The 23,357-nt window shown below is 38.9% G+C and overlaps 2 protein-coding genes and 1 long non-coding RNA gene across 7 annotated transcripts in view; 1 reads left to right on the top strand and 2 right to left on the bottom strand.

Moving 5' to 3' along the window:
• The window catches only part of LOC144053659 (homeobox protein aristaless-like 4), a 28,881-nt gene extending 27,787 nt beyond the window's left edge, over nt 1–1,094 (top strand). Inside the window, exons 3-4 of the mRNA XM_077568339.1 lie at nt 468–596; nt 676–1,094. Of these exons, the coding sequence (XP_077424465.1) occupies nt 468–596; nt 676–1,008 (462 nt within the window). The 3' untranslated portion in view covers nt 1,009–1,094. The remainder of the gene's footprint in view (nt 1–467; nt 597–675) is intronic.
• Nucleotides 1–12,954, bottom strand: part of LOC144053660 (uncharacterized) — a 64,798-nt gene extending 51,844 nt beyond the window's left edge. For all 5 annotated transcript variants that reach the window (XR_013294487.1, XR_013294486.1, XR_013294485.1 and 2 more), the window contains exons 1-2: nt 12,758–12,954; nt 9,232–9,321 (exon numbers count right to left, since the gene is read on the bottom strand). This is a non-coding gene — a long non-coding RNA (uncharacterized LOC144053660). The remainder of the gene's footprint in view (nt 1–9,231; nt 9,322–12,757) is intronic.
• A 2,578-nt stretch (nt 12,955–15,532) lies between these two features.
• Nucleotides 15,533–21,485, bottom strand: LOC144054170 (tetraspanin-18-like). The gene is made up of 7 exons (XM_077569308.1): nt 21,391–21,485; nt 20,930–21,124; nt 19,297–19,371; nt 19,121–19,201; nt 18,811–18,969; nt 16,422–16,505; nt 15,533–16,282 (listed from the first exon to the last, which is right to left on the bottom strand). The coding sequence occupies exons 1-7, from the start codon at nt 21,451–21,453 to the stop codon at nt 16,229–16,231; spliced, it is 711 nt and encodes a 236-aa protein (XP_077425434.1). The 5' UTR covers nt 21,454–21,485; the 3' UTR covers nt 15,533–16,228.
• Between the last annotated feature and the right edge of the window lie 1,872 nt (nt 21,486–23,357).

The following is a 23,357-nucleotide window of genomic DNA, read 5'->3' as shown; positions in this document are numbered from 1 at the left end:
ACGGTTGAATAAATGGTAGTTATTACACAAACGGTCAACAGCAGAGCAAAAGAGATCAACCAGGGTCTCAAGCTCTTTTACTCACATTTCTAAATTGAATAATGATGAAACTTAGCTATATTCTAATGCTGATTGCTGCAAAACAGATAGAAATATACTTTTTTTCCTGATGAAAGAAGAGACTCTAATCTTTCTTTTGGTAGGTTCCGTGTTTTTATAGCAATAGAATAGAACACAATATTCTGTGGGCCTTGAAAAAAAATCAGTCAAAATCCAGTAAAACAGTCGGGAGTGAGGGGGATTGCTTCAGTGAAAATTGCTTTGAGTGAATGACTGAACCCAACTTTGGGTAAAAGTGACCCCATCTGATCAAAATCCAGAGCTACCGAGCAAGTGGGTTAGGAAAACAACCCAGCACTTTTTAGCATGTTGTGAATTGATTCCCTGACGTGTTGCCTTCTTTGCAGGTGTGGTTCCAAAACCGCAGAGCCAAGTGGAGGAAGCGGGAGCGCTTCGGCCAAATGCAACAGGTCCGAACGCATTTCTCAACGGCTTATGAGCTGCCTCTTCTAACTCGGCCTGAGAACTATGCACAGGTAAAAAAAAATGGCGCGTCCATCAACATTGCCACACAGTGTTTGTGACGGCCTCATCATATTTGCTCTTCGCTTTCAGATTCAAAACCCGTCATGGATCGGTGGCAGCAGCGGCGGCTCTCCAGTGCCTGGTTGTGTTGTTCCTTGCGATACCGTCCCCACCTGTATGCCCCCTCATCCTCATAGTCATAGTCATAGTCATGGAGGGGTCCCCGACTTCCTGGGTGTGCCGAGCCCAGGGAGCAGCCACATGGGACAGACGCAGATGGGCAGTCTGTTTGGGGGGCCTGGAATGGTCGGGGGGATTAATGGTTATGATCTCAATGCTGATCCAGACCGCAAGTCTTCCAGCATAGCGGCGCTGCGTATGAAGGCCAAGGAGCACAGTGCCGCCATTTCTTGGGCCACATGATGTTCCAACCAAGTCGTACCCCCGCCCCCATTGGGCCGCTTTTCTTGAGCAGCCATCATCAAGCACTGTGGGGGAGTCTTGCTGAGAGCACTAATGATAACACAGGTCAAATGAACGGGGAGGGATTGTGGAGATAGCAGAGACCGTTGTAGCGGCCAACACAATGGAGATAACTGTGACAGTGACAATCAGCAGAAACTGAAAGTTCCAAAACATAGAGGTGAAAATCAGACGCGAGTGTTTTTGATTCCTCACAGTCTCAGGTCTTGGTCAAATAAAATACTTAATATTGACGTAGCAATAATTTTCTGTAAAATAAGCAAGATCGTGAGCAGGATTTCGAAAATATATTAAAATCCAGTCTAAATAAGATGCGTAACACATTTGAGTGTGTGGTTGTATTTTGAGCTGATTCACATCCCCACCAGTCCAAAAGAAACCACTTTCACCCTGACCCTAATACACTAAAATGCAAAAACTTTACATTTCTGAATAATTTTTAGGACTATGTTTTAACATTCAGTGGAAAAACAGAAAGGCAGCGACAGCATGGAAGTAGACAATAATAAATCAATAACATTTTTAAACATGTGTAGTGTTTGTTTTAAAGAGACAGTGTGTATTATTTCTACTAACAATTCATTCATTTTAAAAACCCACTTTCAATTTCAGTAATATGCAAATATGTTCGATCACATAACCATTATTTTTTTTTTTTTTTATATAATCGCAGCTCTAGTAATCAAGAATTAGATTACATGCGACGCGCTTTCGGGAAGCCGCCATGTTTTGCCGCCATCTTTCTGCTATGGACGCCCAAAAGAGAAGAACTTCGCAAACATAGTTAGTGAGCCTCTGGTGGTGATTGCAGCTCGTGTCGGGACTCAATGATTGACCACCGCTTACCTTCGAAATCTGGAGCCTGCAGGTGGTCGTCGTTGAGTCCTGTGATTTGGGCTCCCGCCGCTTGTTTCCCTCTACGTCGCGCTCGCTAGCTTTCGCTAGCTTCTCCCGCCAGCTTGTGAAGTGTGGTCTCTGAGGCATTATATTGCGCGTGCCTCAAAATTGCAATTGTAAACTAATAGGTTTACCACCAGATGGCACCAAATAATACACACTGTCCTTTAAAATGAAAAGGTGCAAATTTTAACTGACCGCACATTGCAATCATTTTTTTTACATTGATTTAATGGCTCTTTTCAGGCCAAATGATATGGTATATTTTTGCTGTTTTGAGTGACTGTGGGTATTGACCAAGTATATCCAATGACAATAATTCATGACATTTAGTTTTTCTTCATTAGTAAAAAAAAAAAGTTATTGCGCGTGAATACCCAGTTTGGATACAATAGGCAAATTTAATTGAGCGCAAACAGAAATAGGCCGAGCCAATTTGCTGAGGGAGGAGAGCAGACATTAGATGGGCAGCAGTTTCAAGCCAACGTGTCATTTCCTCCCCACATTGCAACCTCCACAGGTTGCCCCGTCAGGCCCAGCTTCAGGTTACAGGAAACTGTCTGTCTCCAGTGGGAGACGAGGCACAGCGGCAGCCTTCAACACCAACTCGTCACGCCAACTTCGACCGGCGACCGACGCAACTAGACACACTTAATTAGCATCAAAGTGGGCCTCTCTGCCCTACGAACACCAATGTGCATCACAGCCTACACGATGGGGACAAACTGAAAAGCTAATGACCAGGTTATGGTTCGACATGGGCCCAACAGTGCTGACTCCTGATTCACAGAATCCGACACATGCCAGAGACTTCAGGCTGATTGCCTAGTGGGAGAATTCTGTCATGTTTAGATAACGTGATGACATTAGTGCTGGAGTGCAGGAGAGTATGCATTGCAGGGGTGTCACTGTGTGTTAGCCACTGGGAATACGTTTAGCCGCAGGCTGACACTAATGAGCAGTAGGAGATTGTAAGTGTTCGTTCTCCTCGCGAGCAAAAAGAATAGATTCCATTAGCTGATCTTGCTACGACACAGACTACTCTGCCATTCTCTTTCTACTGTATGATCGAGTGGCAGGGGAGTCTTAATCTGCTGCTTGATCAAAAAAAAAAAAAAGAAAGAAAGAAAGAAAAGTGTCCTGTAGTTTTTCTTTCAGCACTCCAAAATATCAAATTTGAATGAAATCCTCTCAAGACATCATATTTACCTCAAATGAGCACTTCTTGATGCAGGGATAGTTTTGGGTGAACGCATTCTGACACTTCCATCATACAGTTTGATATTTATCAGAAGGCTCTTAACACAAATCAAATGACAGGACTTGATTCATTAGAAGAACTAAACAGAACTTTCAGTTTCTGAATTTAAACAAAAACACACTAAAAACAGCTGGTTCAGAAATAACCCAGAACGCAAAAAGTTGGGTCAGTTCATTTTTGAACGGATTCAATTTTGTTATTTAATGAATCCAAAACAGCTCAAAAATGTGGGTTAGTTTGTGGGTTATTAATTTTGTTTGACCCAACATTTTGGGTTACATAACTCAAAAAGTTGAGTTTGTTCATTTTTGACTGAATGCAATTGTGTTATTCAATTAACCCAAAAGGTTGGGTCAAATGGATAACACACAAAACAACCAAAGGAATTGGGTTGTGGACCCAAGAAATTGGGTTGTTTTGTGGGTGAATATAGTAACTTATAAGGTTGGGTCATTTCAATTCTCGCCGATTTAAATTGTGTTATTCAGTTAACCCAGACAGGTGGGACAAATGGATAACCCACAAAATAACCCAAGAAATTGGGTTGCTATGTGGGTTATTAATTTAATTTGACCTACCATTTTGGGTTAAATAACAAAATGTCGGGTTGTTTAATTTCTGACCAAATTCAATTGTGTTATTCAACTAACCTAAAAAGTTGGGTCAAATGAACAACCCACAAAACAACCTCCCCCCAAAAAATTGGATTGCTTGGGAGTCATTCATTTACTTTGACAACCCAAAAAGTTTGGGTCGGTCCATTTTCGACCCAATTTGGGTTATTTTTGACCCAACTGTTATTAGAGTGCAGGATGCGATTAAAGAAATTGCAGGTATATCTCGTTAGTCCACCTTCCCGTGCTTTAAACTGCAGCTCTTTCCGTGATGATACTACTGAAAAGTTGTTTTTGTGTGAATGTGAGCAATATGTATTCTGTTGTTCTGTTGTTGCTTGTACATTTGTGTCAAATAATGGACCTCCAACAGCCAAACCATTGAAGTATTACGGTGATTTTGCCAAATAATACACATTGTATTCAGCTATATTTCGAAAGAAAATTTCGCTCCGGGCTTTTGACTGTTTAAATTGCTTTCTAATTTTCTAATGGCTTCAAGCATTTTTTTTCTATAATAACCAAGTATTTCTACTTATGGTAGTGACTTTATATAATGTGCCATTGCAATAAGTTATTGCACTTACAATTTTGAGAATTGTGTGTTTATACTCCCACTGGGACAGAAGTCTCATGTTGTTCCATGTTGCAAAATTATTGCTTTAAGCCATCCATATTTAGCACCATGACATCTGCTCAAGGTGCTGGACATTTGTTTGTACACAGGTAACTTGTTTTGCATTTGATGGATTGAAGTGATGATGTAATAAAATCTAAAACACCCCCATGAAGTTTCATCTTTCAAATACAACATACACCTTCAGTGCAGTTCATCTGAGGCTACACTATAGAATGTTCACAATTATAAGAGGGGGCCTACTTGCTGTTGTGGTTTAACAAAATGGTCCTATTTAAGGCAAAAGTGTGTTCCATTTTTTAAAAATACTGACTTAATAAGGCAACTGTATCAAAGCAAAGCAAGACAAAGCAAGACAAAAAGGGCCAAGCTCACCACTGGTACAGTGTGCAGACTTTGCCCTGCAAAGAATGTATGACAGGTAGACAGTTGCAGCCTTTTTAGAATTGCACAACAGTTTAAACTGGAAGGCTTCTTTTAATAATAATAATCATAATAGTAATAATAATTATACTTTTGCAAGGTATGGGTGAAAAAAAAACTGTCTGTTATATGGCTGCTGTCAATCAATTATTAGACTTGTCTTCTTATAATAATATAATATAATATGTCGCGCAATCTGCTGTGCAACATCATTATCTTGAGTGTTTCCAAAATATAAACATGCAATCTTACTTATAATTGTTGAAATTTATTACTTTTATATTAGTACACATCTTTTTTTAGTAGTCTGTATTTTCTTGTATTTTTTTAAAGAATCCATATAAAAAAATACAAAACTGATTGTCATTGCTTTTTTTTTTTTTTTTAATATATAGAATTGCTGTCAATGCGATAAACAGAAATTATGCCTAAATATTTGCAGCAAATTGCTAACAATGTGGGGCTGTTTTACTATAATTTAGGGGTGTAACCAAATGATTATTTTTATAATCCATTAATATGTTGATTATCTTAATGATTAATCCGATAAGGAAAAAAAAAACATTTGCATCCCTAAAATAAAAGCCAAAACATTTCAAGTTCAAGTTGTAGTCAGAATGACAAAAAATGACAAAAATTGTGAAGATTGATGGGTGGATGTACAATTTGAAATAGCGATTAATATTGATAATTTGTTAGTTGTCGATTAAGCTCTACTATAATTAATGAAAGCGTTCATTACCATGACCCTGGTTCAAACTCAGTATAACTAGCAAAACCGAGTCAGCCAGCCTGGGATCATATGAAATGAAATCGCAAACCATAGAATGGCATGCAACTTAAAAGGCCACGTACTCTAAAAAGCAGGTAGGTGACATAAATAAACAGTTTGTGGAGCGCAGAAAGAGCGGCCCGCTGTGCTCTGGACAGCTCTCATTAAAACTAATGGGTCACACTGCCCCAGCTAGGCTCCACTGACATCCTTAATAGAGGCCTGCATGGTAACAGGACCATGCGGACCATTAGGGCACTTCAAAGTTCAGTCCGCTACATTAGGGTCCTGCCGATATGGCAAAAAAAGGCAAAAATCCAATTCCTCATTCACATGCTTTATTTCTCCATCGATGGACCGGTCAGGCAGCATGCTCTATAAACAAGTGGAAACTTGAGCTGCTCGTTAAAAGCCATCGTTAGCAATGTCAGGGTTGTAAATCGGTGCTAAAATCAAGCACTCGAGCTGACGCTTTCGCTTACTTGAAACAATTCCTTAGTTTGAAAACATAGCCCAACACGTTTAATGTAATTTCTCCACTTCCTGTTAGACCAATGAAAAGACTCTCCATAAACGCCATTGGCCTAAGCAGTAAAAAAAAAAAATAGACATGATTTTTAACTCATTCACTGCCATCGTTGTAACGATAACGGCAATATCGTGATATTAAAACTGCCGTCGTCATGTCACGATATTAAAATTTCCATTTGTGCAGTTCTAGCACCCTCTGGTGTCTACTTTTTTAGTGCAGTTTTAATTTTCATATGGCGCGTCTATGTTTAAAATCCACGCTAATGGTCAGATGAAGGGGAACGTAATATGCGTGAAGCGTGTCAATATGTAGAGGAACTCAATGTGAGCGTGCCATAGCAAGTAAGTGCCTCAATATTAACTCATTCACTGCCATTGACGGCTATAGACGTCAAAAATTCATTTGAACTATTTTTATTAGTTTTATTTTTATCTCCACTTTTGTTGACAAGAATCTGAAAACCTTGAAAAAAACGTTTTGTACATTTAGAACAGATATAAAATTTGTGATTACTCTTGAGTTAACTAGTGAAGTCATGTGATTAATTACAATTAAAAAAATGTAATCGCCTGACGCTCCCAATTTTTAATAATCTTTTCTTAGTTTTTTTAAATCGCGCACATTTTTTCGTAATTAATCGCATGACGTTATTTAGTTAACTCACAATTAATCACAAATTTTATATCTGTTCTAAATGTACATTTTTTTCCCAGGCTTTCATACTCTTGTTAACAAAAGTGGGAAAAAATGTTGAACTATTAGAAATAGTTCACATGAATTTTTGACTTTTATAGCCGTCAATGGCAGTGAATGAGTTAACAGTTGCCAAACTACCGGTATAATCAGCAGACCAACTGCTGATTCCCTCTTAACAACAATCAAGTTATTATCAAGTGTGTCCCCCTCGCCGCGCTTCACTCCAGAGCCGCACGTTGTTTCTCTTCTGGTCGGTATGCTTTCAATTATGACGCTGGAGAATACGGGGGCGCTGGAGTATCGCTATGATTTATTGTTCACTTATGTCTTGCCGTGTTCGGCGCATTTGCTCAAGAAGCCCGCCTGCTGCAGAGCTCAAAAGGTCGAAAATATACAAACAGTCGACCTTTGGCAGACTGCACACTGATTGACAGGCAGAAATGAAAACTCGGCCGTGAGGGCCACAGTGAGAGAAAATGGCGTGCGAGATGTGTCGCTAAAATGATGCTCTAGCCCCCAGCGGGGCGTACAAACTGTGGAAACATTGGATGAGAAGGAAACAAAAGAAAGAGATCAACTGCATGCTAAAGATGACTTGTTTGTAAGCATGCAACATTATGCGGCCGTCACACATGGGATCGTTTATTTTTTGTCAGCTGAATCCAAAAATGCTTTGGCCTGAGAAATGTCTCATCCCAACAGACTCATTTCCTGGCCTTCCCTGCTCACTTCCTGTTTTATCCCGACTCATGGGCACCACGTTGTGCGTCATGACAGCGACCCTGTGGAAGCGCAGATACGGCTGCCGTGGGACAATTTATTAAGAATTGAGCTGACAAACTTTTGCGCTAAAAATGGCCACGGAAGCTTGATTTTTAAAACACCTGTAAAAATAGCTTAAAGGAAAATTCATTCCTTTCTCTCATTTGTTACTTTTTATTTGGTTATTTTTATCATCATCAATATTATTATTATATATAATTTTTGGGGTGTAAATTTTAAAATACAGGCCAAAAATTATGATATTTTTATCTTTTAATTTCTACATCCTTTTGACCGATTGAAACTGTTCCAACTTTAAACTGTTCATCTGATCACTACCACAATTTTTTTTTTAATTCAAGACAAAAATTAAGATTTTTTTGTTTTTTTCCTGTAACTTCTACATTGTTTGACCGATTAAATTGTTCCAACATTAAACTGTTCAGCTTAAGACTACTGCAATTTTTTTTTTTAAATTAAGGCCAAAAATTATGTTTTTTATTTTATATCTCCTCTAATTTCAATTTTTTTTGGACCAATTCATACTGCTCCAAATTCAATCGTTTAGCTTTTGAGCACCTTATAGTGTGGAGCGCTATATAAATGCACTTCATTTGAGACTTTATCCTCAATGCAATTTTTTGGGAAAGATTAAAAAAGAAAAATAATTTATGATTTTTTGTTTGTTTTTACTCCTCTAATTTTTACATTTTTTTTTAGCTATTCATTCTGGTCCAACTTCAGCTTTTGAGCACTATATTGAGTAGAGCCCTATATAAATGCACTCCATTTGACATTTTATCCTCTTTTTTTTTTTTACAAAATAAAGGCAAACATTTACATTTTTTGTTTTGTTTAGATTTTTTTTGACCAATTCAAACGTTCCAACTTTAAACTATTCAGCTAACCCTACCACAATTTTCTCCCCCAAATTTATAAATAGATGCCAAAATTACTTTTTGTTTTTGTTCTCTAATTTCTACATTTTTTGATGGATACAAACCGTTCCAACTTTTAACCTTTCTTCGTTCAACTGTGTTCCAAGCGTTTGGCTCAGGGTTCACCAATTCCGGTCCTCGGGTCCAGAGTCCTGCAGGATTTAGATGTTTCCGCCTACAAACTCACCTGATACTAAAGATCAGGATCGTTATTGGAATGAAACATCTAAAACCTGCAGGACTCCAGACCTTGAGGACCTGAATTGGGGAACCATCTTATCCCTATTGATTTTTTTTCAAAACTTATTAATAAAAGCCAAAAAATAAGATATCTATTTTTGTTTTTCTGCTTTAATAAAAAAAAAATTTGACCGGTTCATCAAACCATTCCGACTTCAACATGTTCAGCTCATTGCCCAGGTCATTGTATATCATTCCATGTTATTCAGTATAATTCCAAATTCTTCTACAATTTTTCATTCAGCCTCTCGTCCTTCACAAGCAATTTCTCCAGAAATTGCATCCTCTAGTTTATAATAAATGAACCGATCACAAAAGGCTGGTCTAATCTAGACAGCATTAAGCAGCCCCTCTTGTTCCCTTTGTGCTGCCGCACGTGCTGAATACTTACATTTTCACGTCGGCTTCGAGCAATCTCACCAAAAACGATGGGAGTCGTCTGGTCTTCGGGGGATTCTCCTTGATGGCCAACACCTAACACCTTTCACACACGATAAACAGCACAAGGAAGAGAGCTAAGTTTGATGTCAAATACATTCAGGAAACAGAACTTGTTCTAGTTCTCGTGGGAGTCCATTCCGTCGTAAATCATCAGGCAATGAAAGTTTCCTCTCCAAACAGGGGGCTAAAACAAACTGCCCCTCTTCTGCTCTCTCATCCGTTTTTTCCTCTACTTGGAATTTTTATGAGGAAAGAAGAGATGTGGTGCGACAAGACTTCTCTGGAGCAAAGAGGTACACAAGTGGAGATAAATCTTTTGTGTGTGTGTGTGTGTTGGGGCGGGGGTGTTAAACATTATTTTGAAGACTGTTATAAAAAAAAAGTTATTTTTAATAGGAAGAAGAATTGTAGAAATTCTGCTGTGTGAATCCATACAATACAATTGGTTGTTTGCAGAGTTGCTCTTCAAGAGACATAATCACAGCCAAATGATTATACATTTAAAATAAAGATGCTCTTGTGTTTTTTTGTTTTTTTTTTAACTCCAGATGCTCATCCTGACAATCGACCCCTCGGCTCGGGCCTTTGTTTGGTACCGGGGCACTTATGGAACCTTGCATGGAAAATGCATGTACTACCCGGACAAACCTGGACTCCCAACAAATTGAATATTCTTTAAAATATAAAAAATAATAAAATCACACAGACACTTGATGTGTGATAGAATCTTACAAGTTATTTGTATAACGCATTTCATACACAACATAACTACAATGTGCTTTACATAAAAGTACGGCATTAAAAAGCATTAACAAACAAAATAGACAAACACAGTTAAAGTAAAGAATTACAAAGTAGACTCTAAAAACAGTTGGTAAAATAACCCAACTATGGGTAAAAAAATGAACCGATCCTCTACTTGGGTCTATTTGACCCAAGTTTGAGCCAAGAAATGGGTCTTTTAGTGCAAAACAACTCATAAATATTGGTCATATCCTTTACTTGGGTCAAGAAATGTGGTCATTTTGTATAAAATAACCCAAAAAGTTGGGTCAAATTGACCCATAAAGTGGATCGGTCCATTTTTGATCCCTAATTGGGTTACTTTTGACCCAACAGTTTTTACAGTGTAAAATGACTAAAATAACATACAGTGCAAGAAAAAGACCAGAAAACATGATTTTAAAAATGCTTTGAAGAACCTTTTATCATAGGTATAAATGATAAATTTAATTTTTCACTCCCATGATATTATTTCTCTCTCTTATGGCATCCATTACAATTTTATGCTGATTGCTAATTAGGTAACTTCCGTGATGGAAGACAGTCAACAGCTACTTTCCTTACTGTCGATTTGGCAACACTGCTTGACATCTGCTCGGCCACCAGATGTCGCTGTGGGGAGATGTTTCAAACATTTCAGAAGATCAATTCTTTCTTCTTTTTTTTTATTATCAATTGTTCCAAATGATTCAATAGTTTCAATGTTCCATTTTTGCCATCCTGAGTTGACCTCTCTGCCTACAACATTACACTTCAGCATTCTGCTGATTGATATCAATCTCAGGTGCACGGCTGGAAAGTCCGTCCAACAATTATCACCAAGAGATTGAAGGAACAAACAAGGCACCAAAACAGGCAGACATAAAAACTAGAATGTAACGCACTTACTGTAGACAGACTAATACTACAATTAATTCAGTATTAAAATAAAATGGGGGGGGTGGTGGTGGTGGGAGGGTGTCTGGGGGTTTGGGGGCGGCTGGGGTGGATGGGCGGGGCGGGGGTGTCCTGTCGGGCCTGCAGTGCCCCGTCCTGCTACGTTGGGTTGGGGGCGCGGGGCGCGTTGGGGTGGGGGGGCGCTCCTGCTCCTGGGTTTGCTCTCCGGCCGGTGGCCCCTGCGGGGCCCGGGGGTCGTCCTTTGGCGCTGCCGCGGCCTGGGGGGCCCTGAGGTGTTGCGCTTGCTCTGTCCTGGCGGGGGTCGACGGCTCCTCTCTTTGGTGGAGATTTTCATGCACGCCAGATCCACCACACCAGCATCTATCGAAACTCAGACACAATCTTCCTCAGGTCATTGAATCGGTGGAGGCTGGTGTCTGTGGATCTCACTCCGCTTCGTCTGTCCTTCCTTCCTTTCCTCAGTCTCTCCTTTGGTCTCTTGAGGTCTCCCTGATTTGTTGAAATTTAGATGTCTCTGGGGTTGGTGAAGGACTCTGGTTGGTGGCCCGGTGGGTGGTGTCTGGTCGGTGCTGGATTTCACTTTCCTCTTTCTTCTGTCCTTTCTCGGGTTTCCTGACGGCCTCACGACTCTGGCTGGAAGTGTTCGGTTTAGGGAAACGGTATGGGATTTTTTATTTTTATTTTTTATAGGTTTTAGGTGAACTAATGAATGCACGCACGCACATACACATATTCACCCACATACCAAAAAAAAAATAAAAAATAATACACACACAAAAAAAAGGAGAGCAATGATGATGACGACATGTCAAATCGGTAAAATTACCGAATGAACAATACTGAGCTCTCCAAGAAAAAAAAAAAAGTATTAAAATAAAATGTAACTTTAATGGGTTGCCGCAAGATATACGTCACTACACTTAATTCATATTCATGAGGCTAGTGAGGGGGGCACACCCGTACTAATGGACTATATGCCACGGAGGAGGCGGGACTTCCGACTTCCGGGTCTCACCCATCAACTTTGTTTCTGTTTCCGTTTCCGGTTTGCGACGTTTGGGCCGGGTCCCAGTACTTGCGCTTCCGCCTTTGTGCCCCTCGGTTGCGCTTTCCCGTCGACGGGTGCGAGGCTGCGAGTGTGTAGTGTCCTAAGCATTTCAGATAGCAGAGACGCCCTCCCGCCGATGAGCGGGAGCGTGCGGTTGGGGGACGCAGGGGTGGGAGTGCGAGTGTTGGAACGCGGCCAGCAGTGGCCGGAAACGGCGCTGATGTGTAAAACCTGGAAGTCCGTGGCATCTACCCCATTCTGTCCAAGAATGATATCCCTGGTGTTCAATTGAAGAGATGATTTGAGTGTCGAGAGCTGAAAAAGAGCTTACTTGACACTTTCAATCAAGTTTGAACAAGCTATCCTTTAGTATCATATGCCCTGTCTGTCATATCTGGTTGTCTTAAGTCTTTGACAGTTGTTGGGGGGTACATTTTTATTGCTTTTGTGTGTGTGTACCGATCACAATTCTACTTGGAAATTCTTGTGCACAACCAACACTCGCTATACCTCAATTCTTTCAATTATTTTATCCTTCCCGCTTATAAACCTGTTTTCTTAATTTAGAAAAGGCCCTAAAGATACATTTTCATACATGTTACAGCTGCACGAAATGCAAAAATTAAATAAAAATACACATAAAAATCAGGCAGTAAGCAAGACAGGTTCGAACAACAGTGGCAAGTTTGGCAACGCTATTTCCTCGTCATTTATTATTGTCGTCCGGTGTTTTAAGACAATCGCTTACCACTTCGGGACGGCGGTGGCCGTTGTTGTGTCTGGAGTCGTTTCTGCAAGTTCAATAACAGCTGTGTTTACTCGGCATGTTTTTTTCCCCCCGGGAATAAACGAGAACAAAACAAACACTACTTGCATATGTTGGTTGTTAATTGAGCCGGGTACATTTTGACCTTCTTCCGGTTCAAGCTGCGGAAGTCACGTGACCTTGCTGTCTAAAAATAGCATTCGTGAGGTCCCTCATTGCAGATGATTTATTCAGCAGCAGTTTTAAATAAACATATTTCAGGTGCGTAAGTAGTATATAAGGTGAGGAGATGGAGGCGGCAGCAGCAGCAGCAATTGTTCCAGCAATGTCCTTGTTGAAAAACTAATTATATGGTGAACATATCCTTAGTTTTCGTCTTTGGTAATTATTTTGAATATGAGATTGGAATAAGGACGTTTATTGTCGCACAGAAGTGACCTAAATTAGCAGCAGCCAATAGAAAAGCACCTTCAGATGACGTCGCTCCCAGGTGTCAATTTTGCGTGTTTGACTTTTGGCTCCAATGGGTCGCGTTACCTGCTTTTTCATTTAATTCGCAACGCTCAGAAGGGCGTTTTTCATTTTACCAATGAACTTTTTTTTTTAACTAATACTAACTAAAACTAAGCATTTTTTAAATAACTAATACAGACCCACCCTGAAAACTAAAATAAAAAAAAACTACTCGAAAATGAAATAAAAACCAATGGAATATATGATAATGGAATTTCCAAAAAATACTAATCCTGACAGGTTGATGTGGCGTACCAGGAGGGAGATGCTGCCCCCAAGTGGTGAAAGTATTTTCTCACGGCCTCTGCTCCATGGACAATCCCTGCAATTATCAAAGCCTTTTGGGTTAACAGTGCAACTCATTGCATAATGTCCCACATTCTAACAATTACAAGGCTTTTGTAAAAAAAAAAATAATAATTTTTTAAGGAGACTTAGTTCTAATGCCATTTATTGGGATCAAATGTATACATAAGCATTTCAATGCCTAAAATCACAGCAGTAAAAGAGTAACAATATAGACAAATTTAAATCACATTGATGTTAAATCTGCGAGGGTCCTTAAAGAGCAATAAGCTCACAAAATAGTTCATACACATTTGAAAAGTACAGTCAGTATATAGACACACTCATCTAGAGGTTATACAATAAAATATATCATAATAGAACTGTGGCTGTGAAAAAGAGCATTTGGAAGGAGTTACTATATACAAAAATAAATGGAAAGGGTAGCAGCCAGAGTGTACATAAGACATATCCTTAAATGTACCCAAAATAAATATTCTTCAAAGAGGAGAATACCTTCTGCAAAGGGTTCATCTGATTCTTATATCCAGTCTACTTTACACTAGGGCTGGGCAATTTATCGAAACGTTATTGAGATTTCGAGTGACGATTAAGATGCATAACGGCGTCACGCATTGTGAATGCACCATGTTGCTTGTGTAGCAAGCGTCACGTTTTGCGATCCCGCCGTCCCTTAGCGTGCTTTCAGCTGTTTAATGAACACCCCAGGTGGAGTTTACTGTCAAACTAAACACACAACAAAAGCGTAATCCTTTTTGTTGTGTTTAGTTGTATATTTAAATTAATGTCTCATTAAAAAAACATTGCTAGTGCTAATGCTAAATCAACACATAAACCTATTGGCATGCTAATGGTAAATTAGCATTGAGCTCTAGGAGTGATATTCCTTTAAATACCAAATATTCACATACAAAGGCTGTAGGAGCCAACATATTATTCAAAGGCACATTTCCTTCGCATTTGTGAAAAAGTTAGAGCTCAATCGCTCAAACTTTCTCCTACTCTTATTGCATCATGTGAACTCCATGCATGCACGGTACCACACTGCCTCCAAGAGACCAACATGTGCACAGCAGGAACAGCCGGTATTTTTTATTTTTTATTTCAGTGTATTCGTATTTTACTTTGCTCCCATTTTAATGTGTAGTTGTCCTTTCAAGTTATATTAAATGTTAGTTGTCAATGATTCAAGTAATTCAGTCGAGGTCGCAGGTCAGCCCAGTAATGGGCGCAACACACGGGAAGCGGTGTCTCGCAATTCATTTCCTATGGAACCAGGACGACGCCGGGAGCTACAACCAATCAGTGAAGGCTTCATTGATGAGCCAATGAACACAGTATCACATTATTGTGCGATACTTCACGCAAATGATAAAAGGCCGCTACAAGGGTTGGTTCCAGGGTTCATTTGTCCGATTTTGTGTTTTTGTAAGTTAAAATAATAATACTGTAATGATTGATAATAATGAGCATGATGATAATATATTCTGAATCTTTATACCGGAATTACATACTGCAGCGAAATTTGTGTTTTTAAGGAAAACATTTAGATTGCCTTTAATTTAACTCATTCACTGCCATTGACGGCCATAGACGTCAAAAATTCATTTGAACTATTTCTATTAGTTTAAGAGTATGAAAACCTGGATTTTTTTTTTTATGTACGTTTAGAACAGATATAAAATTTGTGATTATTCGTGAGTTAACTATTGAAGTCTTGCGATTAATTACAATGTAAAAAATTAATCGTCTGACGCCCCTAATTTTTTTATATTTTCTTTTTTGTTTGATTACTTATTTAAACTCAAGATTAATCACACATTTTATATCTGTTCTAAATGTACAGTCATTTTTTTCTAGGTTTTCATACTCTTGTTAACAAAAGTGGAAAAAAATGTGAAACTAATAGAAATAGTTCAAATGATTTTTTGACGTCTATAGCCGTCAACGGCAGTGAATGAGTTAATAGCCAATCAAATCTGTTGAAAACAAGAGGGCGACGTCTGTCACTGCCGTCACGACTGCTTATCACGTCCCGTGTGTTGAGTTTGACCTGGGAGGCGATGAGGTACGTATTCCGCTGTCCTTTGTCGTCTCCCGTGTGTCAAGCCCTTATATCCCAAGACTTGCAAATATATCAAAATCAAAATAAGATGAGATGAGATGCTTATTCCCAATTTAAATGTGCGCTATGATGCAAGACAGCAAAGGTGTGTAGCAGAATAAAAATTGGATGAATGGCCAGGAGGCGATAGTGGTAGTTTTGAGGAGTTTTAGCAGGCCTAGTTGAATAAATTAACCGCAATTTCAATATCAAATTACTTTTTCATAACCGTCCAGCCCTACTTGCATACAGACAGCAACACAAAAAATCTTTTCGCTTGTCTCCAATATTTACTTCCTATTGTGTGGCCAGTAATGTGCATGTAATACTTCCAGCAGTAAGTGTGTTCCTTTAGCCCAGTACATTACCTCCAAAGTCCAGCTGTGAAGCAGCCATTTTAACAATTTTTTTTTTTTTAATGTTTTACCATGACCAAACAAAATGAGTTCAATCTATTTACAAGTCTTGATTTTCTTTGTTCCTCACATATTCCAATATTTTGTTCTTGGGAATAAAACAGTCCAAACCAACTATCCAGCCCGGAGTCCCCTGAAGAGGCATATGGAAACGGACATGGCGAGAAGCTGCGGAAAAGAACAGAAGCGTTAGAACATAATGAAACGACAGCTGGACGTAAGTTGACATTGCATCATTTGCAACTTCTTTGGTTACAGTTCCACCGTACATAGCAAGAAACGTAGCTGACCTAAAATATCTCCATACCTGAAAGATCATCACCAGAATTAACAAGGCGGCCCCGCCGTAGACGTAATATTGTCGTAAATTGAAGAGTACCTTAAAACAACCCTGTGGACACATGATGAAGGACAGCGTAGTCAAGTATCAATTAGCTGTGAATAAGCAGAATTGCTTTAGGGCTGTAACAATATACAAAAAAAAATCACATTATCACGATATGAAGGTCACGATACGATAATTGTCACGATATTGTGAGGAGGTTGGCGACATAAAAAAAAAGAGGTCACAATATAGTAAAAAAAAAAAAGCAAAATAGTGTTTTTGTACATAACAGCAATGCATATAAACAACCTACAATCTTTAATAACACTTTACTCATTCACTGCCATTGACGGCTATAGACGTCAAAAATTCCTTTGAACTATTTCTATTAGTTTCACATTTTTTTCCACTTTTGTTAGTGTGAAAACCTCGAAAAAAATTTGTGCACATTTAGAACAGATATATAATTTGTGATTAATCGTGAGTTAACTATTAAAGTCATGCAATTAATTACAATTAAGAATTTTAATCGCCTGACGTGATTTAAGAAAAACAAAAAAGATTCTTAAAAATTGGGAGCGTCAGGCGATTACAATTTTGAATCGTAATTAATCGCATGACTTCAATAGTTAACTCACGATTAATCACACATTTTATATTTGTTCTAAATGTACAATATAAAAAATCTAGGTTTTCATACTCTTGTTAACAAAAGTGGGGAAAAATGTTAAACTAATACAAATAGTTCAAATGAATTTTTGACGTCTATAGCCGTCAATGGCAGTGAATGAGTTAATATTGAGGCACTTACTTGCTATGGCACGCTCACATTGAGTTCCTCTACATATTGACACGCTTCACGCATATTACGTTCCCCTTCATCTGACCATTAGCGTGGATTTTAAACATAGACGCGCCATATGAAAATTAAAACTGCACTAAAAAAGTAGACACCAGAGGGTGCTAGAACTGCACAAATGGAAATTTTAATATCGTGACATGACGACGGCAGTTTTAATATCACGATATTGTTACGTTATCGTTACATCCCCAGTTTCATTTTAGTTAGGAATGTTTTGGCCGCTGTGGCGTTTATCACTCTCATAAATAAGTCATACCAGTAATTATTTCAAAATCTCTCAAGTCTGTCAAAAAATATGACTTATTGCCCACTTCAGTCGAACACAGCATTGTGAACTGTTATTATATACAAAATACATTATTGTGTTTTTTTCCCCCCTAGTTAGCTTTTTTTTAAAGATTTTATTTTTTTTACAGTATTGTAAGCTTCTTTTTTTTAAGCTGCTCTATGTAACAATTTGCCTAAAAATATCTTTACAATAGCCTTTTTATTTGACCACATGGCTGAAACATCTTCCAATTAGTATCGTAATAATTATTGTATCGCAAGGTTCATATGGTAATATTGATCGCATTGTGACCTCAGGCATAAGGCGGACATTTCTAGGCAACCACCAAAGGCGTGATGAATTGAAGTCCGAGGGTGGCCCTAATTGGCGGAGTGCGGCGTTTTATAGACCTTCATTTGAAAAGGTTAAAAATAAATCCATGGAGGTAGAAATAGTTGTGAGAAATGAAATGTCACTCATTTCATGGAGTTGGAAACGTCTACAAAAGATGACGTCATTGCGTACTGAATTACTCGATCATCCCCCATGTCCATTTTATCTCATTAACTGCCATTGACGGCTTTAGACGTCAAAAAATCATTTGAACTATTTCTATTAGTTGTTTTTTTTTCACTTTTGTTAACAAGAGTATGAAAACCTACATTTAGATTTAGACCTGTACATTTGTACATTTAGAACGGAGATTAATTTGTGATTAATCGTGAGTTAACTATTGAAGTCATGCGATTAATTACAATTTAAAAAATTTAATCGTCAGACACGCCTAATTAAAGAAAATATATTTTACAAAAAAAAAATCTAGGTTTTCATACTCTTGTTAACAAAAGTGGAAAAAGTGAAACTATTAGAAATAGTTCAAATGAATTTTTGACGTCTATAGCCGTCAATGGCAGTGAATGAGTTATGCTTCATGTGGGATTAAAATGATCATAAAAGTATTACTGTAAAACAATTTTTCAGATGCATGGACGGATTGTCAGTAGTCTCGCAAGCACTCTCCCTCGCGGGAGAGCATATTGAGCTTTTCATGACGTATAGGTCAGATTTGTACGGATGAGCACGACCTGATCGTTCATAGCATAATACAAATGGCATTGAGATACAACATACCAAATAGACCCGGGTTGGATTTGAAATAATACAATCGGAATTGTACTGTAAACATGGCATGAAAATATCGAGATGCATGTCGCATATGGGTCAAAAGAATTGGAATTTACGTCATGTGTGACTTTCTCATTTTCTTCATCGAGACAATTTGTGTTGTCAACGCTGGCTCCTCCATTTGTAAGCGGATATATCACGTCGCAGCAGATTTTTAGCACATGAATTTTGGCTAAGTCCTTTTTGGGGGCGGTTTCCATGGCACAGCAGCGATACTGAAATGAGACAAGACAAGAAGAGTTCGGTTTCACAAGCATGTGTTAGTGAATTGTTCCGTCTTGTAATCTGGTGCGTAATCTTCGAAATACGGTACGAGTTCTCGCGGCTGTCGGCGTGCAAGCGCTGTCACCAGTGCTCCGTACTTACGGTATTCATCACTTCCTTCCACATTACTTTGTACGCAGGATAAGCGGAATTCTCGTAGTCTCTCTTAAAGTCTTCATTAGACTGAAAAGAGACGCATGAAAAGGATCAGGCAAAGACACGGTATCGCCATTTTATTGACAAAATAAGTGAAAACCTCACCAGCTACTGGAGCTTACCAATTCAAACTGCGTGTAGGCCCAAATCCCAACAGACAGCTGTATTATGAAGAGGATGGTGATGAACACAAAGAACTGCAAAAGACAGCATCGGGTCAAGACAGTGGTAGGATCATTTGAATTGAACTTATTATTATTATTATTGCTATTGCTAAATGGCATACATAAATTGAAATCAAGCGAGATGGCATTGAGCTGTAAATTGTAGGCTATATAAACATTACCATGCACCTTTTACCTTTCTGATTTTGTTTCTAGATTTTTTTTAAAATCTAAATAAAATTATCATATTGGTTTAAGAAGCATTTTCTCAATGGGAGACGAGCCATTTTGACCCATTTCAGCATTGTGCACAAGGCAAGAGGCATATGACTGGCTCCTTCTTGTATTAGGATGTTACATTTACGATACGATACGATATACTTTTATTTTCCCCGTGGGGAACTTTTTCCTGGTATTTAGTATCACATAGGGCTGGGTATCGATTCAGATTTCCAAAATCAATTCGATTCGGAAGGCCCCGATTCGATGTACGATTCACATTGATTTTTGATTCAGTTAAGGATTTCATTCAGTACCAATTTTAATTTTATATGGAAGACATTCTCAGAAGTAGCAATGCTGTAAATAGCAGAAACGTCTTGCTCTTACTTGGTGCATTAGTATGAAATAAATTTGAATATTTACATTTAAAACTTAATCCAATGCAGTTACATGAGTCACGTTTTTTTTTTTATTGAACATGACCTGATCAAAACCAATCATTTAAATTGAAAAAAATTGGCCGAGGGGCGGGGTCGTGGCCACCCCGTGTGCCTCCGTCATTGGGCTCATTCATCCATGTCATGTCTAAAAGCATGCTCTTCACATGCAGAAAAACAACTGCACAGGTTAAAAAATAACTCAACAATTGCTTATCAAATCCCAATACTAACTCATTCACTGCCATTGACGGCTATAAACGTAAAAAATTTATTTGAAATATTTCTATTAGTTTAACTTTTATTCCCACTTTTGTTAACAAGAGTATGAAAAGAGCTAGACTTCTTTTTTTTTAAATCTTATTTTATTTTATTTTTTAAAGAAAGTATTAAAAATGAGGGGCGTCAGGCGATTAAATTATTAAAAATGAGGGGTATCAGGCGATTCAATTGTTTTATTGTAATTAATCACATGACAACTAGTTAACTCACGATTAATCACACATTTTAGATCTGTTCTAAATGTACAATATTTTTTTAAGGTTTTCATACTCTTATTAACAAAAGTGGAAAAAGTGGAAATAATAGAAATTGTTAAAATGAATTTTTTACGTCTATAGCCGTCAATGGCAGTAATTAATTGCATGACTTCATTAGTTAACTGACGATTAATCAAAAATGTCATATCTGTTCTAAATGTACAATTTTCTTCTTGGTTGTCATACTCTTGTTAACAAAAGTGGTGGGGGGGGGGGAGTCAAACTAATAACTTATAAAAAGCTTAATAAAAAACTAACTAAATAGTTCAAAGGAATTTTTGACGTCTATAGCCGTCAATGGTAGTGAATGAGTTAAGAAAAATCTTGAATTATTTTCCCCAAATCGTTCAGCCCTAGCACATAGCAACACGTCAGTAATATCAGTGTACTTACAATGATGATCATGCACCTATTTTCACGGACGGTTCCCAAGCAACCCACGGTGCCCACAAAGAAGAGTAAGGCTCCACCGAGGAACACGCAGTAGAGGATTACTTTGAGCGGCATGATCGACTTCATCAGATTACCCGAGTCTGTGTCGCCAAAAGCCACCAAGAATCCTACAGCAAGGAATATTAACCCGGTCACCTGGAAAAGAGATGCGGGGTTGGTTGGGACAGGTAAAGGAGACAGAAAATTGTTACATTAGAAACTTATGGAAAGTGGACAAAATGCACACTGGAGCAGTAAGTCACTGATTAACACACTTGGCACAGTCTTCTATAAAGGAGAAACCCTGCCATAGTTAGGCTTTAGACAGTGGTTCTTAAAGCATATACTGCTGTAAACCACAGTCTTACTTCATAACACCGACACCAACCTTATGTGAGGCCACATAGAGATTAAATACTTACGACAAAGGAGCAGTTGAATACCAACATGAGGTACTTGATGCAATGTAGACTGTCACCCACCATGGCTGTGCCTCGTCCTTTATACCCTCCTCTATGCTTCTGTCAGACAAACAATGCGCTCAGTGTATCCAGCAAACACCTCCCAAGTGCAGGGATTCATTTGATCTCGTGCACTCCAAGTAATGGGATGCAAAGAAGATCTTTTTATAAACATTTTTAAAAAACATTATTTTTTTACAATAAACAGTATCTCTTTAGTGTACCCATTTTTATTTGTCTCAAAGAAGCACAGCAATAAGCAGAGGAAAGAAAAGAAAGCACATCATAAGACATACAATTCAATAGAATGCAGAGCATAACTAATCAATTAAAACACCAAGAAACTGAATTCTTAATTCTGTTGATTTATGCTAATTTGGCTCCAGCAAGTCACAAATATTTTAAATCTTTTTTGCTTTGTTATACTAAACAATCTTTCCGTAGAACCACGTTTTTGGTAGAGACAATGCATTCCATGTTTAGCGTTTGGCCCTGGCCTTTGTTCTCTTTGTCATGTCTGTGTCATGTTTATTTTCAGTCTCGTTTAGGCCCTGTCATGTTTAGCCTCTGTTTTCCTTGTGTGTTCCCCTTGTCGTGTCATTTCCTGTTTTATTGTGAAAAGTCTGACTCCTCTTGTTTCAGGTCACTTGCCCTTCCTTGTGTGGTGTCTGTGTCAACCCTGATTGTGTCCACCTTTCCCCATTACCCTCATGTGTCATCCAATCAGTGCCCTCAGCCAGGTGTGTCTTGTTATGTCATTAGTGTTGGTGTATTTAGTCGGTTGTCTCCCCCGTCTGTGTCAGTTCATTTTTGCTGTTGCCACAGTCGTAAGTCTTTTGCCACGTCACGCTGACCTCTTTGCCTGATCAGGATCCATGTCATGTTGTTAGTCTCGCCTTAGTTGTTTTGTCATGTTTAGCTTCATGTTTTGTTAGTTCAGTTTATTTTGTATTTTGAAGTTAGTTTTTTTTTGATTAGATATTAAAACCTCTTTTTGGACTGCACCTCTGCCTCCTTGCTCTGCCTTCCCGCATCTGGGTCCTAAAGCCCCCAACTTACTGACAGTCTGTAGTCAGGTTTCCCATCCAATTGTTTTAAGCGAATTAACTGAAAATGCGCAAAACTGACATGTGACTTATGCCCGTTTCCATCTGCTCTTTTGCGAATATGGAGAGGGGACTCCGCCGCTGTAGGGGGCAGTATACACCATACAGATATGATCCACCAGTGATTTAAAAGACCACTTGCACCTTTTAATTTAGTTTCCCTGTCTAAGTAAATCGACTTTTTCCTGTTGGTAAAATGAATAATTATTGATGGTAGCGCACTCCTCCATTTTCTTAACCGGTAATGGGTGACACGCTCCATTATTACTGCCGTCAATAGTAAAAATGCGATTACCTGTTCCTCAGTCATCACATCCACCTCATTTCTGTTCTCACATCCGGTGCCCCTCGATGCTTGTAACCTTGGTTTAATCATCAAGCCAGATACAATGACATCGTTCAGTCTGGTACACAGCTCTACCTCTTCAAGTCGATTCTCAAAGTTTTCAATCTTCCTTGCGTGCTCAGTATTTATGGTTTTAATCACACTTATCATCGTGCTCATTGCTGCTTTTAACTCCTCCATGTCCTTTTGAAGGTGTTCCGCCGCCATATTCCTCCTTTTTGGACTACCACTGGCTGGTAACGGCTTTGTGGATGAATGGGCTGCGTTGAAAGAGAATTGACTGTGGGGTGAAAAAGAGATCCCGCAGGCTCTGCTCCTGGCGTCACTTGACTCGGTGCGGTTCCCTGAACAACAAACTATTGCGGGCCACTCGGCGGCGCCGTGGATTTCCGGCACTGCCAAGCCGCTCCGCAGTCGGACCTGCGGCCGCCTTTAAGCGCACCGCCGTCCACTCGCTCGGACCAACGTCAGCCGTA

This window comes from Vanacampus margaritifer, chromosome 6, assembly GCF_051991255.1.
Source record: "Vanacampus margaritifer isolate UIUO_Vmar chromosome 6, RoL_Vmar_1.0, whole genome shotgun sequence".
In the NCBI taxonomy this organism is placed as follows: domain Eukaryota; kingdom Metazoa; phylum Chordata; class Actinopteri; order Syngnathiformes; family Syngnathidae; genus Vanacampus; species Vanacampus margaritifer.
Note: the sequence above shows the minus strand (reverse complement) of the source record. Positions and strands in the feature narration are given on the sequence as shown.